Source organism: Solea solea, chromosome 3 (genome assembly GCF_958295425.1).
Source record: "Solea solea chromosome 3, fSolSol10.1, whole genome shotgun sequence".
NCBI classification, from domain to species: Eukaryota; Metazoa; Chordata; class Actinopteri; order Pleuronectiformes; family Soleidae; genus Solea; species Solea solea.
This window is the reverse complement of record NC_081136.1, coordinates 5,728,088-5,745,550: the sequence shown is the minus strand read 5'-3', so window position 1 is coordinate 5,745,550 and position 17,463 is coordinate 5,728,088. Positions and strand designations below refer to the sequence as shown.

The following is a 17,463-nucleotide window of genomic DNA, read 5'->3' as shown; positions in this document are numbered from 1 at the left end:
CAAAATACCATTTTAATCAAAGTTATTGTATTTCATTTATTTGAATATACACTTTTTGCTTATTACATCTGAAGTTTTCCCTGCTGTCTCCCGACAAGTTACTTATTAATTGTAATCATTTTAAATAATTGTCGGTATCTAATGCTTGTCAGATTAAGCGGTCACACCAACACTCCGTAGCCAATCAGCAGATAGCTTCCTAAGGCCCCGCCCATGGTCAGGCTTGCAAACAAAGAGGCCAGGGAGAGCAAAGAAAACAAGTTTGGAGCGCAAACGCAAAAGAGTCAGCGTGAGCAATTCAATTTCCAATCATTGCAAACAAAGTGTATTTCAAACAAAAAAATTGTGATCATTTTGAAAGTTTGTGTATTTTGATTTTTTGGGTCAAGTGTTGTGCGATTAATTCAATAGTTGTTTAACAGTAAAAATTCACTTCTCAAACCGTTTGTGGACACCTCTGTTTTGATTTTGCAGTCGTCTTGCTTTCCTCGCGCACAGTTGCCGTTGCCTCCAAGTAAATCACTTCCTGTGTGCAGCGTGGGTATGTCACCAGGTGACAGAAGACCAAAACTCTGCTACACAGACAAAAAAAGACAACACTGAACGGGCTTAACAGTTATGTACTGTGGCTTTAAATGCAAATACCTCCTCGTAAACTGAATATCTTTGGTTGGTGGACGTCGATCAAACACCAGTCAAAATGTATCGCCATTTTTAATGGAGCAAACTTAACAGCAAAATAATCCACACATTAATTAATCCACAGGGAACGATTGTATAATGAGTTGCAGCCCTAATATTCGTCACCATAAATATTTGTACAACAGAGAGAGACAAAACTTTGGGTCCAAAATCCTCCTGCAATGTCGTTTCTGGTTTAAATATTTACAACTGCAGAACTTTTGTTTCTATTCTAAATCTAAACTGTGTTGCTTAACATTAAAACATATATATTTGTAAAACAACCAGAACAGAATTAACAATATTGGTATTGTGTTTATTTTATTTTATTTCAGACCTTCAACGACAAACCAACTTTCCTGCTTACACTTGTGTTATCTTGTGTGAATGCGACATTTACAGGAAACTTACATATAAAAACGGTACGACGCGGATAATTATATACATTATTCGCTTACGAATGACACTTGAAGCACTTATCCATTTTCTTTTCAAAACACACTTCCGACGACTCCTTTCCGTTTAACACGTACTCATCCTTCGTTACGATCCGTAATCTGCGACATAATCACGTTTAGCACAATCAGAAACTGATAGATTAATTAGCACTTTTTTAGACTCGGGAAAAGCGACTTTAGGATCTTGCGGCATGTGAATGCGACGGTGTGAACGCACCTGGACAAACCTGCAGATTCTTCTTGAAAGTCACTTGGGTCGTCGACACTTGAACGTGTTCGCTCGTGAAGAAAAAGTCACACTTTTCTTGAACGACCTGATAGAAAACTGAGTCGGATTAAACTGAAGACGTGTACATTCTTTGTGTTGTCTCATTTTGGTGAAGTTTTATCTCCTGATACTTTCATAGCGCAAACAAAGAAAAATGCTAACATCCTTTAATCCCATCATTTAATCAAAAACTTTTTTCGTGATTAAATCGGACTCATAATGGAGAAAAAAAAAAAGCTTCAACACAAGAAAAATTCACGACATGGAGGACGATCAGTCAGATTTCTGCGAATGTTTGATTGCGACCGATGATAAAAAAAACCAAAACTGATTGTTTTATACAAAGTGACGATGATTCAGCAACAGGAAACAAAATATATATAAAAAAGAATCCCATGAATGAACGTAAACAATACCGGAAAAAATATGTTTTTCCTCAAACCCTCCCTGTACACGGTCTAACAATAATAACACAGAATAAATAACCACTGTATTTTGAATATACATTTATAAACTAAGAAACGACGCAATGTACCATCTAGCAGTCAACATGTATAACTACAAGGGACAAGGAAAGCTTTGTGATTTAAGGCTGGAGTGTATTACCATCTGTTGGACAAAAATGATATAAAGTCCTTCCCTATTGACTGGAAACGGGAAAGGTTTTGAAGGTCCTAGTTGAATAAACCACTGAAAATTTGATTATAGCGTGATGTAACTGGATTAAAGAGTCCGTCAGATTAGACCCGCACCAGCGAAGAAAGACTGATTATGCTTTCAAATACACTGCTTTGATTATTCCTCCACAATATGTTTTTTTCCAGACTTTTACTTGATTTGAAATTGGAATAATTTGACATGATTCATACGGAGAAGAAATCGATCGCCAATTAATCTTGTAATGCAAATGTAGCGGCAGCGGAAAAAGTTGAAATTTCCGCCAAAAGTCCACGTTTATCGGCAGATCCGTTGAAAATGACCGCAGTCAGTTAGAGTATCATGTTGGTCAAAGTGCTTTTTGGTACTTTGGGAGTTAAAATCTGAAAAATCTGTACTTTTCTGTGTTTGAGTTGTATTTATTTATTATATTTACGCCAGGATCAATAAAGTTCAGCTTTTCCTTCATTTCAGCTGTATTTTTTCCACTTAAACACAATAAAGTGTCAACAAAAGAAATGTTCTATATACACAAATGAAATAATTTAACTGTATATACATAAGAAAAGAAAAACAAGGCAAAAAGTGAGGTTTGAATGATTAGTGCCGTTTCGTTTTGAAAGATCGCTCGTACCCATCGACATCTTTCACGTCTAAATTGGATTGTACGTTGTTTTTTTTTTTTTTAAACATAAATTGGATTTCATGCTACAGGTGAAATATATAGATCTCTGACATGGAAACTAACACACACACCTTTTTAGCTCGTCTACGGCTGAATGTCGGGACCCGTCACAATGTGGATACGGTGTTTTTGCTACGGTGCAGCGAGGCGTTCAGGTTCCACTCTAGTAAGCGGGCATGCTGATAAATGTTTATCTAAATATCGTGTTTCACATTTGTACAGTGAAGCAGCGACGGCAGCGACTCGTGTCGTACAGGATTATGTTTAGTACTGTGATTTTTTTGCTGTTCATTTAAAAATACGCTGCGAGTGCAAGTGTTTATGCTCTACGTGTGTTTGGTTGATCAAACCGAGCTGCTATCAGCCTCTCCTCCCTGCCGCACTTCCTCCTCCTCCTCCCGTCGCCGTCTAACCGAGCAGAGAGCTGCGTCTGGTCAGGTCCACGTTACTGGAGCTTAATCCTCTGCAGTCTGATAATCCCGAGTTAGCATCCTGAAAAAAATTAAATAAAATCAAGTACTTGTACTGGATGATACATACATTTTTTTTTTACAAATCACAACTATGATTACAAGGACACAAGCGATCAGATTACTAATCATGCCATTAATGTTCCCCTTTAAATTTTACAGAGCAAAGTCTCAGGGTATTCATGTCTTAATCTCATCTACTGTAGTGAAAGCATCTTTAATTTTTCACTTTATATTAACACCTTAATCCTTTGTTAAACAAAAAGGTACAGTGTGTAAAATTCAAAACATTTATTGGTGAAATGGCATGGTGTAGTGTGGACATTTTGTGAATGTTTTTGCCTATGCTTCTTTTATGACCTTTGTAATGTATGAGAAGCATCTCTGAGCACTGTTTAAAAGGGCTTTATAAAGAAAATGACTATTATTATAGCTGAATATTGTTCGTTTGTTGGATATCAGAACTTGTCAGTTATCAGAACTCAAAAGACTGGTGCATTTCATTTGCAGTCAGAACACAGTATTTGGAGTTGGAAAGTGGAATTTTTACCAAATGAAAATAATTGCACCCACATTTTGCACACAGGACTTCTGAGTTATGTATTTTTGTTACATTAATAACATTTTTGTAGCACAGCTTAATAATACTGCAATAATAAAGCAATACTGTTAATTATAAATCGTAATTATTTCAGTCAGGTTAATTGTGACTGGACGTTTGAATCCTCCCATGTTGAGTTAAAAGTAGCGCAGTCGTACCTGTGTGGTCTCCTCTGTGTTCTTGTTGAGGAAGTTGAGGGAACTGGCTCTCTTCAGTCTGAGCAGAAAAAAAAAAGAAAAATCAGACCATTCATTTAAACCATGGATTTTTCAGTGTGTGAGAAATGGAGTCTAAGATGTATTTTTGTAGAGTAGATACATTTTAATTAGCTCTAATAATCCATCCCAATTTCAGAGAATTCTCAAAAAAGTCCGAAGAAAAACAAGTTGTGGCAACAGCCCCTTCCAAGAAAGAAAGAAAGATAAAATGGCTTAAACAGAGGAATAAACATAACAGAAAAATGAAAGGGGAACAATATTACTGGCACCCATTAAAATAATAAATAATGTTCATAAGGTGTAACCAACTTTGGATGAAGGGGTTCTGCATTTCGAGATAAACGTTAACCTCACCCAGGGTTGCGAGGTTCTTGAGGTCCGTTCCCCTGCAGCTTCTTCACCAGCATCTCGCTGCTCCTCCTCAGAGCGTCACGGAGTTTCCCGAAGGAGCCACTGCGACGCAGAGACCCATTACCATCCTGATGGAAAAAAAAAACGCCATAAAAAAACATTTTATATGACATTCTCGCTCACTCTAGTTTACAAATATAATTTACCACAGATGTAAAATCAGAAGGAAGAACATTTATACATATTTCTTTGGAATTCATGCCAATTGTATGCAGTTAAATCAATATAGCAGATAGTGTATGATTTAAAGCTTCTCTTGCCACCCACCTGCCCACTAATGTTTCAGAGAAGTGGGGTGAATTCCTTAACCTGAAAGTTCACTAATGCCTCACGTAACAGCTACACATTAGCGTAGTTATGTTCCTTCCATTAGTTATGATGTAAAGCTCCACAGACAGTTTTATTTTTATGAGTCGTTTGGAGCCGATGGTCTTAATCAACATTGTGCGAATTCATTGTGTGGAACAGACATTTAAGTTAGACTAGAGATTTAAATCACTACAACAATACAGAATTATTTTGATAAAAACAAAATGCAGTCTTTTTGCAATTAGATCATACTTTTTGCCAAGAAATTAGATTTTAAAGAAATGTTTTAATTCTTTAGCACTACACTTTATCAATATGATTTTCTGCCGATAAAAATATGATTGGGGACATTTTTGAGTTGGTATGGCAGCCAGTGTCTCATCTGAAAGGTTTGTTTGAGAAGGATTACTGTTGAATTTTGGACATTATGTCATTGCTGTTCTGTTTCTGTACATTTCTGCATTAAATCAAGATTGTGTTTGTTGATATAATATTTACATTATGCACTTAAAAAGGGAAAAAAGATTCCTTGTGTCTTGAGTCAGAATCTCACTTGGCATTTCGATATTTAAGTTTTAAAATCAAACAGCTTTTCATACGGTATCATGCTGTCCTTTATACTCATTTCATCATGAGTATAAAACCTGTGAACTGACCCCGTTCCATTCAGCCGAGTCGTCCCCTTCATTCTCCCCTCGCTGTCCTCCAGGTCCACTGACTCCCTCCCTGCTGTGTCGTCTGTCGCCCCCTCCACTTCCTCCATCTTTCAGCAGCTCCACCACTTTACTCTGGTTAAAAGCGTCGATACCCTGAGGACACGCAAGAGTAAGAGGATTGGGGAGAAAGAAAGAAAAAAAAAAAAGCTTTAAAAAACAATTCTAGCTTTTCTTTACAACACTGAACACAAATCAGCTTTGTGTTGTAGTTTATGTGCCAGTAAATCACAGCTGTAACGTCCCCGAGTCAGGCTTCGTAACAGCCCAGACATTTAATCTAACGGCAGTAAATTTACACAGGCTTTTTTGTTTGTCGTACTTGTTTACGTGACTTGCTGGCGCACTCCTCCAGCGTCTCTGCCGCCTCCAGTTTCCCCTGGCGACGGTACAAAGCTCCCAAGCTTTTCAGGGTTGTGTTCACTGTCGGGCTGCAACACAAATAATTTCATTTAATGTTTTGTGTAGTTAATCCTTTTACAGTAAAGTTTTGTCTTACACTGAACATGTTAACACTTTAAGTTAGTCAACCATTTTCTTTTTCTTCAGTGTCTTTTAGGAAATGTTTTTATTTATATAAAAAAGGTTGATTTTCACCTGTCAAAACTGCATTTTCCTACAGAAACAGTAGTTTGTCAACTGCTTACTCTCCCACACCAAAGTCCATAGAGAAATTCAGCAATTTTAGCTCACAAAAGGACACAGGAGCTGCTGTTCCACTGCTGCCTTGTTTGTTGGGATTTATATAACTGGCACAATTTTCAACAGTGAAGAAACCAAACAACACATTTGAACTTGCTGATGGAGGCAAGCAGTGAACACACAACTGTGTTTGTGGTTGGTGACGTAAATTGCCAATTTTCTCTATGGAGTTTGGTGCAGGAGAGCGAGTGAGTGGTTTGCAAACTCCATTTTCTACCAGGAAAATGTTGTCCAACACTGAGAAAAAACAAATGTATACTTAAAAAAGGCTCACCTAAATAAAATCTACACCTGTTTAAGTGGCTAAAACTAATTTTTCCTTTCCTGGAAATGATGAGTGAGAAACATGAATTCATGAAAAACATGAATTTTATTATCATTTTAAACTTCTTCCTGCTACCTACTGTTTACCATTCATCATAGCAACACATAAAATGCACAAAAACACACAAATGCAAAAAAACAGGTCAGAAAAACAGTCATACAGGAAGTAGGAGTTCAGACAACCACAGTTTAACTTCAGGAGTTAAATAGAGGGTGGAGGCTCGGTATCAGAGAAAGAGGTTACATGTTATTAATAAGTTATAGTGTCACACTCACCTGTCTACCTTGCAGGCTTTATACCAGCTCCCATACTCTACATATGGACCAGAGTCCTTACGCCTTCCCTGTGACACAGACCGAAAAGAGTCAGACGATGAGGCGGAACAAAGTATGAAACATCAGCTCCGTTAAAAATAAAACCTTGACTCAAAAGTTCTCACAGTAACCAACCTTGCTTTCTTCCCTCTCCTCCGCGTGCATCCAGATTGGCTTATTATCATCTGCAACGTACAAGACAAAAAGAAACAGCTATTACAAACACAAGAGTGGACACTGTGAAAATAAGCTGTGACAGAAATTAAGAAAGTAACTTATTTACTGTTAGTTTATTTATTGCCGTAAGGAATTAAACAAAAAAACTTGGTTATCTGTTTGTTAACCAACATGTCTTTAGTCAAGTGAGTCAACCACTGCTGTTCAAACAGTGACAGAGTCTGTTTATACAGGGTTTACCTTTGATAATGTGATGACATTTAAAACACTGCTCTGGTATGTACTCAGCTAAATGTCAGGACTAATCAGAATGAAGCTGCATTTATCTGTTCTGAAACACTTTCAAAATAAAAGCCTTGTTTAAAAAAGGTGCTTTTACTTAGAAATGGGAATAAGATGTGTGGTGTCAAAGATATTGAAACTATTTTTCCTGGATTTCCTGGACCTCTAAAGTCTTAAAAGGCTGGAAAAGATGGTCCCATAAAAGGTCAAAGGTTTGACGGTTCCTTACTATTAACGGATCCAAACTCCTTCTCGTGCGCTCTGGTCAGGATTTCTTTGTACAGAGCCTCTGCGTCTTTGAACTTTGACTGCTTCAGGTAGCACGTGGCCTGTGGAGAACACGGACAACGTTTATTACACACTTATCGGAAAAGAAAGTGTTTAAATTATTCAATACTTCAAATATAAACATTAGAGCAGTGTTTCCCAACCCTGGTCCTCAGGTAACAGGTTTTACATGTTGCCCTGCTCCAACACACCTGGTTCAAATGGTCAGCCCGTCACCAAGCTCTGCAGAAGCCTGATAACGAGCTGTTCATCTGAATCAGGTGTGTTGGAGCAGGGCAACATCTAAAACATGCAGGGCAGTGTTCCCTGAGGACCAGGGTTGGGAAACACTGCATTAGAGGACAAGATTGCGTCAGGAGTTTTCCATTGGCCACACCCACCAGATTATTTTTGGTCTTGGCCACATTTGGGTCGTCGGCTCCCAGTTTGGACTCGTAGATCTCCAGTGCTCGTCTGTAGTAATACTCCACCTCGTCGTACTTTCCCTGGTTCTGACACAGCAGGGCCAGGTTGTTCAGCTGCTTGGCCACGTCTGGATGATACCGCCCCAGAACCTACGTACAGATTGAATATTGAATTTATTCACAATTACACAAACTTTTATTCAGATTTCTCAGTAAATACAAAAGTTTTCACTGTATTAGTAAATTATTTCGTGTCTTTATGCAACATCAAATACAATTTTCCATAATGTAGATAATTAAGTTTTAACCTTAAGGAAAACCTCTGATGCTTAAAAGGTTATTACCTTATTTAAAAAATAAATAAATAACAGGTTTATAAACAGCACATATATGCAATTTTCCCATGAAATCTTCAAAAGCCAAATTTCAATCAGTTATAAACTGCAGTAAGATACTGAATCCCAGTCTTTCAGCCCTAAGATTTAATAAATGGGCAAATAAATACAATTTTTCTTTGTATAAAAATATTCATTTACCTTCTCTCGGATTTCCAGCGCTCTCTTACACAGGGGCTCAGCCTCCTTGTACTTCCCCCTCTTGCCGTAAAGCACGGCCAGGTTGTTGAGCGTCGCCGCCACGGCTGGGTGATCCTTCCCCAGTGTCTTCTCCCTGATGGCGAGGGCGTCGTTCAGGAGGTGAGCCGCCTCTTTGTACTTGTTCTGGTCTCTGGGGAACAAAAAAAATGGAAGGCAAGCATGTTAAAGATGCAGTATGTAACTTTTCTCAATTTCTGAACTGAAACAGTTAATCTGAAAACAGGTTCCATCAGTCAAAACTATCAGACCTGTCTGAGGGAGCGCTCACATGTACACACCTGCAGTGCTGGGTGGGCAGTGATCAGGAGGCTAAACTGCTGAATTGTGTTTTTTGAGCAGCAGAATTCACTTTTCTCACCTGTACACCAGGGCCAGGATGTTGAGCATGGTGGCCACGTCGGGATGGTCATGTCCTGACGTTTTCTCCAGGTCCTCCAGGGCTTGTTTGCACAGTGGCACTGCGACCTCATACCTCCCCTGCGACGCGTACTGGATCACCAGGTTGTGCAGCGTCCGGAGACGCGCCGGGATCTCGTAGCCGCCCTGCTGCGCCGCAACCTCGCCACTGGGCTGAGCTGCAGACGCACGACGGAGGGACACGTCAAGACAGAAACTGGCATCAAAATTATATAGAAAACAGCAAATCTTAACCCTAACAATTTAACACATATTGTAAGATTTATTTGATTTACCATGAAAAACATCTATTCTGAATATTAAAAACAGCAACAACATGCAGGCTTGCTAAAAACATCCAAAAATTCACATAAAAGCTCCAGAAAATGGCTAACTTCATGATAAATAAGCAAAGACATTCAGTATAAATCATACAGAGAAAGGCGACAACACAGCGCTTTGAAAAAGGGCATTATTGTCAACTGTTGCAGATAAAAATGTACGTAAAGTGAAGAAAACCAGAGCAGCAGTTGCATCAAAGCACACAAATAATCAATAAACAAAGAGGAAATACAGAGAAGACATTCATTTAAATGAATTAAAATGCACATGACACAGATATAAAACAGCAGTTAGTGGGAATTCAAAGTGAGAAAACACACATTTGCAGTTTTTATAAAAACGTTTCCAAAAATTCAGCTATCATAAAACAGCAAAACCTCACATTTCAACTTCAAACATATTCCCTGTTGCCTTAAATAGAACAAAATAATCAAATTTGTGAGTTTAAAAGGCAGATACAAGATAAAATTAATTCAAATCTGCATGAGAGAGAGAGAGAGTAAATTAAATCGGTCACACCCAGTCTGGAGAACCGCCGCCATCTAGAAATACATGGTTTCCTCCTTTTTTCTGTCTCTTCTTCTTATTTTCTGTGAATTCCACCTTTATTTGTCAAACTAATCTAATTTTTGAGACGACTAACATGGTTTTAAAGTTTGTTCTCCTTCATTGTCTGTGTCACTCTTCCTCCTACACCTCCTGCTGCTGCTCACAGGTGTTTCTAATCTGACTCTGATTGCAACTGCACTTCCTGCTCTCAGGTCTTTAAAGGGACATGACAGAAAAAAAAAAATCCAGATTTTATATGAGATGAATGAGAATGTGAAGCATGTGTAATCACTATCTTCTGAATGTAAAAGCGCTGAATGTGCAGCTGACATTTTAAAAAAGTGAACATTAAAGAGCGTTCGACCATCAATAATTAAAGAAGAAGAGAAGCTGCTGCATTTACTGTCCAGCTAATGGGTGGGAAACATTTAAATGCACTGTGTTAAATCTTGTTTTTCTATAGTTGTGAGGAGCATTAGAGACATAAAAAACATGGCTAAATGGCTTTCAATATGAATGGGTGAAAATGCCATGCATACCAGCTTCTCAAATGTGAATATTTGCAACTTTTCTGACCAATGTCTCACGATAAACGATAACTTAGGTGTTTTTTCTACAAGTAAGGGGACATTTTGACTTAATTGTGAGCTGCAGCTGTGGCTATTTTTTTTGCAGTTTGTTATTGTGCACCGGTGCTGACGTCATACCTGGTCCCTGGTCATCGTCATTGGGGAACAAATCATCCAGACTGTCCTTGGAAGTGTCTCCTGCTCCACTGCCGCCGCCGCCTGAACTCTGGCTCTTCTCCTCAGAGGGCGACACGTCGTCGTCCAGCTTCTTGATCTGATTCATGAACTCCAGGTGCTTCTTCTCCTCCTCCAGCTGAGCGACGCTCTGCTCGCTGCGCTGCAGCTTGTGCTGCGTTCCCGCCAGCTCGTCGCGCAGCCACTGGTTCTCCTGACACAGCCGGCGCACCTGAGCGCGCAGCTTCTGCTTCTCTGACTCCACGGCACTGAGGTGGCTGGACAGGGCGATGATCACCTGAGGAAAAGAGGAAAACTGTTGTTGTTTGTTTCTTAACATCTACCAACTTCTTTCAAATGGTTAGGTACCTGATCTACACATGCTCAATGCTTTATTTCACTATTGGACAGTCTTTTACTGCTGGAAGAGGAGAGGAAGTGGCTTAAAAACTCCAAATTTCCAGTAAGAAAAAGCAGGAAACTTATTCTTAGGATTAAGTTTGTGACCATTTTGTTAAGAGTGAGTGTCTGGTGTTCAGGGGGCAGCACCTCACGCTGCAAAAACACTTCATTTAAATGCTTTAAACTTTAAGTTTCTGTTTGGTTAAATCAGTTAATCCAACAAAATCCACTCAAACTTTTTAAATGCAAACTTCAAACTGGTAGTACACAAAATGCTTTGCAAATCAAGTAATAGGTGGATTCTATGTATGAAAAAGCCTTAATGCACAATCCTAATATAAACATATTTTAAAAAATTAAGAAATGTAAGTTATTGTTGTTTCAACAAAATATTCACGATGATGTTTAAAAGACACAGAATTGTATATCTGTACTTCCTTTATTACCTACAAACTATCTACTCAGATAGTTAGTTTGTGTTGGACAAAATCGGAGCAGATTAATCCCTCTATTCGAGAGGAACCGGCTTTCATGGACCTCAGACTCTCACCTGAGCCTCTCCCAGGCCGAGTTCGATGGCCTCCAGACTCTTGCGGAGCAGCCCGGACTTCTCCTGTGCGGCGGGAGGCTGAGTGCAGTCCAGCAGGGAGTTGAGGAGCTGGGCATGTTCGCCACGCAGCGTCTCCAGGCCCTGCATGACGGCCTTGGTGTTGAGCACGATCTCATCCTGGCTCAGTCGCTCCAGGGCTTCTTCACGAGGATACACCATGGTGGACATTGCCTGGCTTCATACACGCTGCGGAGATGAGAGGGAAAAACCGACTCATCATTCCCTGCATTTCTCAAGAGGGAAAAAAAGAGAGACTGACTGGGCTTCACCTTTCCCTGATATTCTCGCAGCTTTCATTAAAAAAAGGCTATCGAGGTCAACTGGAGGCAAAAATACAATGAGAAATGACGGAACAGGGAGAGAATGTGAACAGGAGACAACAAAAATGAGGGAGGTCAGCAGCTAGATAATGGGTTTCCATTTCGTTGTTGCATAATCAGCCCCAAAAGTGTTAAGATTAGATTGAGGGTGATAAAGTGTGTGTGTGTAATCTATGTAGAGTTAAACCTATTTAAACGCACTACAAGAGGATTCCTCCGAGCCTGAACCTGACACAGCAGCTGCCATTGACGAGTAAAGCCAATTAAAGTGAGACGCCGTCACTACACAACGACACACTGACTCAGAGTGAGGCCATGGGGACACTCGCTCAAATATTACCAGACCAATTAGTCTGCAAAGATCAATATTTGCACCTTACACTCTCACCTTTAAATATACAACAAATTAAAGGGCAGTAGTTTTCAAATTAAACCCACATTTTTGTGCCAGAGTAGATGTAAATGTATCTCACAAGACAGGAAGATAATGATGACATACAGTCCCACCCCTAATATATGCAGCATATTGATGTATTCTAGTTGAAGTCGGAATTTCCAAGTTGAGGGGGCTGGCCGGATTTCCAACCCATAAAGTTGAGCAACCAATTGCTACTTTTACATATTATCTGTTTGACAGTAAATCAGTTGTACACATAGCACTGTTCAATTTATTTTGTTTGTGTGTGCAAAATACCACGTAAAGGGTTGTTGTTGAATGGTATCGCTTAAGATTCTCAATTAGAACGCAATTGACTCGGAGGAGACATCACTCCCAGTTCCAACTTCCTAAAGAAATCATTCAAACTGAACCATTTTTAGTTTGTGGACAAAACAAGACAAATTTCCACATTTTCTTACACTTTACGGACCAAACAAGTACTCGAGAACATTATCAACAGATTAACCGATTATGATTAGTAGCACCTCTAAATGGTTTAATAATTAATTCATTGAAAATAGAAACAATCCATAACAGAGGTCGGTGTCTATGCCTGATGCTGATTTTTTTTAGGAATCAGGGCAGCTGATTACATGTACGAATTGACTGGTTTATAAATAATAATCAAATGTTTTGATGACTAAAGCATGGCAAATGTTGGCCCAAAGAATCAGTCCAATCAATGAATCGGTTTAGCTCTAGTTGATAATGTAAATACTATTTAGTTGGAGGCCTATGTAAACAGAGATGCTGTTCTCCTCTATCTATCTATCTATCTATGAATCCATCCATCCATCCTCCCTCCCTCCCTCCCTCCCCCTCCCGTCCGCCTCAAACACCGGCTGCATTGCACCAATATTCTCGCTGCCTTGAAGCCAAACAAACGCAGACAAGGACACAACAGTGAAATGTGGAAATGTGACACCCAGAATTCAGTGATTTCACTCCTTCACACGGCTGAGTTTACCACTATTTCCAACCCACAGTTAACTAAATGAATGAATGAATGAATGGATGAGGCGGTTGAAGGTGGAGGCCTGAGGCCGGAGGTGGAGGCTTGGCAGCAGCTCAATGAAGGTGACCGATGATGATTAAAGAAAACATATCTCTAACAACATCATTAACCTGCATGACTCAGGAAATATGCAAAGAAAGGACAACAAAACATTGTATATGTGCTCAAAATGTCGCTTTTCTACATTTTAAATGATTGTAAACAAGAGAAGGCCCGACCTCTATAATGTTACACAATCCACGTTATATCAATATACGACATTTAACACATGTAAACATGAGAAAATAACACAGAAAATGTGACATTTACAGCTACAAACGCACCACTGACAGGACATGACGCATTCACGGACCTCGCCGGGGATGTCACGTTTAATTTGACACCTTGCTAAACAACAAAAAGATGCATTTACCGTTAAAAAGCGGCTAAAATACGCATTCAATCGACACCTTTTTTCATCTAAATAACTGCGACTTCGTGTTCTTGTGAATATTGCGGTTTTTTACACGTATTTTTGTTTACCTTCATCGAAGACAAGTGCGGCGTTATTCCGACCCTGGAACAAAGCGCGAGGACACTGTGTTGTGATGCTACGCGCAGACAACGGCAAGCCCACGGACAGGAAACCAACTGCTTCCGGTGAGATTTTCGAAATAAAGGAGTGTAACGTAATTTATTAAATCAAAAAATATTTTTAAATACACTTAAACATTTTCTTTTCGGCCCTAATTGCTATTTTGAATTGGATCAAAATGGCATTGTATTCTTTTTTTTATAATTTTGCTTTATACTTTGGAATAGTTCATTTTATAATTACGATAGAGTTTACTTCAGATAAAAAGAAAGCCTTTTATATATAAAAAAAATATATCAAAGTCTTAAAAAATAAAATAAATAAATACAATAGCATTCATTCAAATATAACGAAATTAAAACCAAAATTTACTACTGACTGACATGTTGTTGGTGTGAATAAAAATTGAAGTTCCTTCACTTGAAGCTGTCAATTTATAACCACAAACCTTTAAAGTAAGCGTAAAAAATGCGCACTAACTGTTGGCTTTACTTTGAAAAAGTCCGGGTGAAAGGAAGTAGTTAAAGTAAATACAGTCAAACTTACCTGTCCTGTATCTAATTGCGTTATTTGGTACAAGGTGCATTAAAATACGCAATAAGCGCGAGTGACTTTGGTTTAATGCGATAAAAACTCCAGTTAAAGCCCTTAGTTTAGCTAACAGCCGCCGTGACGTGCCGCTAACAGTCAATTTAACTCACCAAAGCTGACATTTGACAACGAAGGACAGAGAAACAGCTCTTAAAAGTGTCCACAACGGAAGCTAACTGGCCGGAAATATTCACTTTAATTCACGAGACAAAAATAAGCAGCGACGTTGCCGTAGATTTGCTCAAATGTGGCGAAAATGGCTGTGCTTCAGCTAAAGATACGATAACCAAAGATGAGGTGAAATATCAAGATGACTCACGCCGGTCTTTTTGATGTCGCGCATGCGCACAGACGAGAAACTAGCTGGTTCGAGCCAGTTTGTTGGCATTTTCGGGAACTAGATCTTCATATAGAGGATTTTGAGCGTATTTACTGGTTCTTCTGACGAACTGAAATGTTTTCCTTGACTATTACAGGCCGTTCACTAAATGAGAGATAAATGCATTATTTTGAACAGTATTGATGTCCTATCACATACAGACACCAACCAAACCAACTGTGTTAATACTGTTCACAAAAAAGACATGACGTGGGTGATATTGAACGTAATGCAATTATATCCTATTTAAATGTAATATTTATTTAAAAAAATCGTCATGCTAAAGATGATATTTGCTGACTAATTTGGCATTTAAGAGGACGTTCTTCTCTAAACAGGATGTAGGTGGAAGTGAAGGCTCCTGCTTTGCTTGTGGTCTTTGTGCAGTGAAGGGTCCCATTCAAAGAGGGAATGAATGCTGCTCTCAGGATAGAGTCTTTCTCTGTGTGACACTGACCTGCTTCAAAGGCCATGTGCACCTTTTTATTTACATAACCCTCTAACATGCTATGTTAACAAACACACGTAAAAAATTATTCATTTTTATAGTGTAACCCTGATAAAGAAGTGTTGTTTGTCTCCATGAGCTGCTTGACATATGTCATTTATGGTACTCCATAGTACAGTACTATACATTTAAGTGCTTCTTTCAACAGATTTAAACCAGAAATTCAAGTTTAGCTTTATAATTTTATACTTCAGAAATCCAGAAGTTCTTCTGTTATTTATTTGTACAGAATATAAAATATGGTATGTATATAATGTATTTTTGATCTTAAAATACAGGATTCATGATGTTTCATTTTCAATTTTTGAAATTAATGAATTACTGTATGCTCATATTTACTTCGGTAAATTAGCATTATATGCATCTAAAGTATAAATTAAGCCACCAAAATATATATATGTATATATATACATATTTCAAAAATCAAGACACAGATGTTACAAATCAGGAATATTTTTATTTTAAAAAACAAATGAAACAATGAACACTTTCCACTTTTCATCCCACATTTGTTTGACAGACAAATCATGAAAAAAGCCGTACTACAAAACACATGAAATTAAGAAAACAAAACAAAAATAAAGAACAAGAATACAATATAACAAGTACTATGTGATATGTACAAGCGCTGTAGTTTGTTTCATAGTTATTGTTTTTAAAGGCAAAAAACTGAGCTGCATGTGCAAAAATACTCTCCACGAGTCCACAAGCTTAGGACGCATCTCGAAATCCCGTTCCCGTGACGACAAACCACAAATGTACAAAGCTGTGAGGGAATGAGAAGATGTTTTTTTTTCGCAAAGCTTGTGGAAGACCAAATGAAGAAGAAGATTCTCTCTCCATCATCAGCCGGACAATGTTTCTGAGATAAGACACTGCCGATCATAGACATAGATTATTGACGGACCAAACAGTTTCCTAATCCCTAACCACGACAAGTCAACGATAGAGGGGGACATCGTTTACGGCGACACAAACACGGACGAAGGTACGAGGAAAAACACGCGGGAACCAGTTCAACATGTACGGCACAGACAGAACAACGGTAACTTCAACGGTAAGAACGAAGAGTTGTCCGTCGAAACGCATTCATTTCCGACTTTTAACGTTGAAATGGTGATTTAAGAGCGACAATGGATTATCAGCACCCCCAAAAAAATTGCGACATTTACTTTCTTACATCATTTTTTTTGATGCCTCTCTTTGTGCTGAATACTCGGTCAATGCGGTAGAAGTTAGGAAAAAGCTAAGATTCGCGTTATTTCCGTATTTTGAGAAAGAAAACTAAAGATTAAAGATCATCATCAACAAAAAAACATTTTTATGAATTCCTGAAAGATTTTTCTTCATGAATTCCATTTTTCAAACGGAAAAAAGTGGTACCCTTTCAAAATAAAGCATATTTCTAATTTGCCACTATGACTTCCTAGCCACTTAAAGCAAGATTGCTAACGCAATAGCTGATTGTAGAGTCTCCCCTCCAGATGGTTAGATTTTTTACGTTATGGATTGTGGCTCTCTGTCTTAAGTCCCTTCCCCTAAATTAGCAAATTTATAACATTTCTGAGAGGCTCCGCCCATAATTTCATTGTACAACTCTCTTTTGTTGGCAAACTCACACATATATGCGTTACGCTAATGTTTGACAGGTCCGATGCTAGCTGCTGGAAGCGGCTATCAGAGGTTAGCAGAGCAGTGTCAGTCACAGCTCTCTATGTAGCTAAGAGTTGCTAATGTGATTTCTTCCTTGTCCGCCGATGCCCTCTGTCCGTCAAAAAAACATCAGCAAAGCGGCGTTTGAGCCAACATACAAACGTGATTTGTTTAGCTAGCGCCTATAAGTCTATTTGCATGACCTCACTCCATTCAAAGTGAATATGAAGCATTTTTCCCTAATTTTTACACTTTGAGGGCATAGGCAGTTGTTGCCAACGTTAGCACAGTAACCTAGCTAATAGGAGGCGCCCCCCTCTCTCTGAACTGCACTGTGATTGGTCAAAGTCTCCTCAATAGCGGTTAAAGTACGTTGCCTAACC

General features: G+C 38.8%; 1 protein-coding gene across 2 annotated transcripts; it reads right to left on the bottom strand.

The window, feature by feature from the left end:
• Positions 1–976: 976 nt before the first annotated feature.
• klc2 (kinesin light chain 2) lies at positions 977–14,808 on the bottom strand. 2 transcript variants are annotated; one of them, XM_058625983.1, is made up of 14 exons: positions 14,651–14,808; positions 11,542–11,787; positions 10,554–10,887; positions 8,918–9,134; positions 8,500–8,689; positions 7,940–8,113; positions 7,501–7,600; positions 6,948–6,997; positions 6,774–6,841; positions 5,794–5,902; positions 5,415–5,567; positions 4,393–4,517; positions 3,979–4,036; positions 977–3,241 (listed from the first exon to the last, which is right to left on the bottom strand). In XM_058625983.1, exons 2-14 carry the CDS (start codon positions 11,767–11,769, stop codon positions 3,158–3,160), a joined length of 1,890 nt encoding a protein of 629 aa, XP_058481966.1. In that variant the 5' UTR covers positions 11,770–11,787; positions 14,651–14,808; the 3' UTR covers positions 977–3,157. The 2 variants fall into 2 exon arrangements, with proteins under 2 accessions (XP_058481966.1, XP_058481965.1); XM_058625982.1 differs by lacking the exon at positions 14,651–14,808 and adding an exon at positions 13,898–14,009.
• Positions 14,809–17,463: the final 2,655 nt, after the last annotated feature.

Bases quoted from the DNA above. Each gene is read 5' to 3' on its own strand.
- klc2 (XM_058625983.1), bottom strand. From the start codon at position 11,769: ATGTCCACCATGGTGTATCCTCGTGAAGAAGCCCTGGAGCGACTGAGC. The intron at 7,601-7,939 runs GTGGGTGTGGCC...TGTTCTCCACAG, and splicing joins CCAAGACCAAAAATAATCTG to GCCACGTGCTACCTGAAGCA. The intron at 5,568-5,793 runs GTACGACAAACA...GCGTGTCCTCAG, and splicing joins CCAGCAAGTCACGTAAACAA to GGTATCGACGCTTTTAACCA.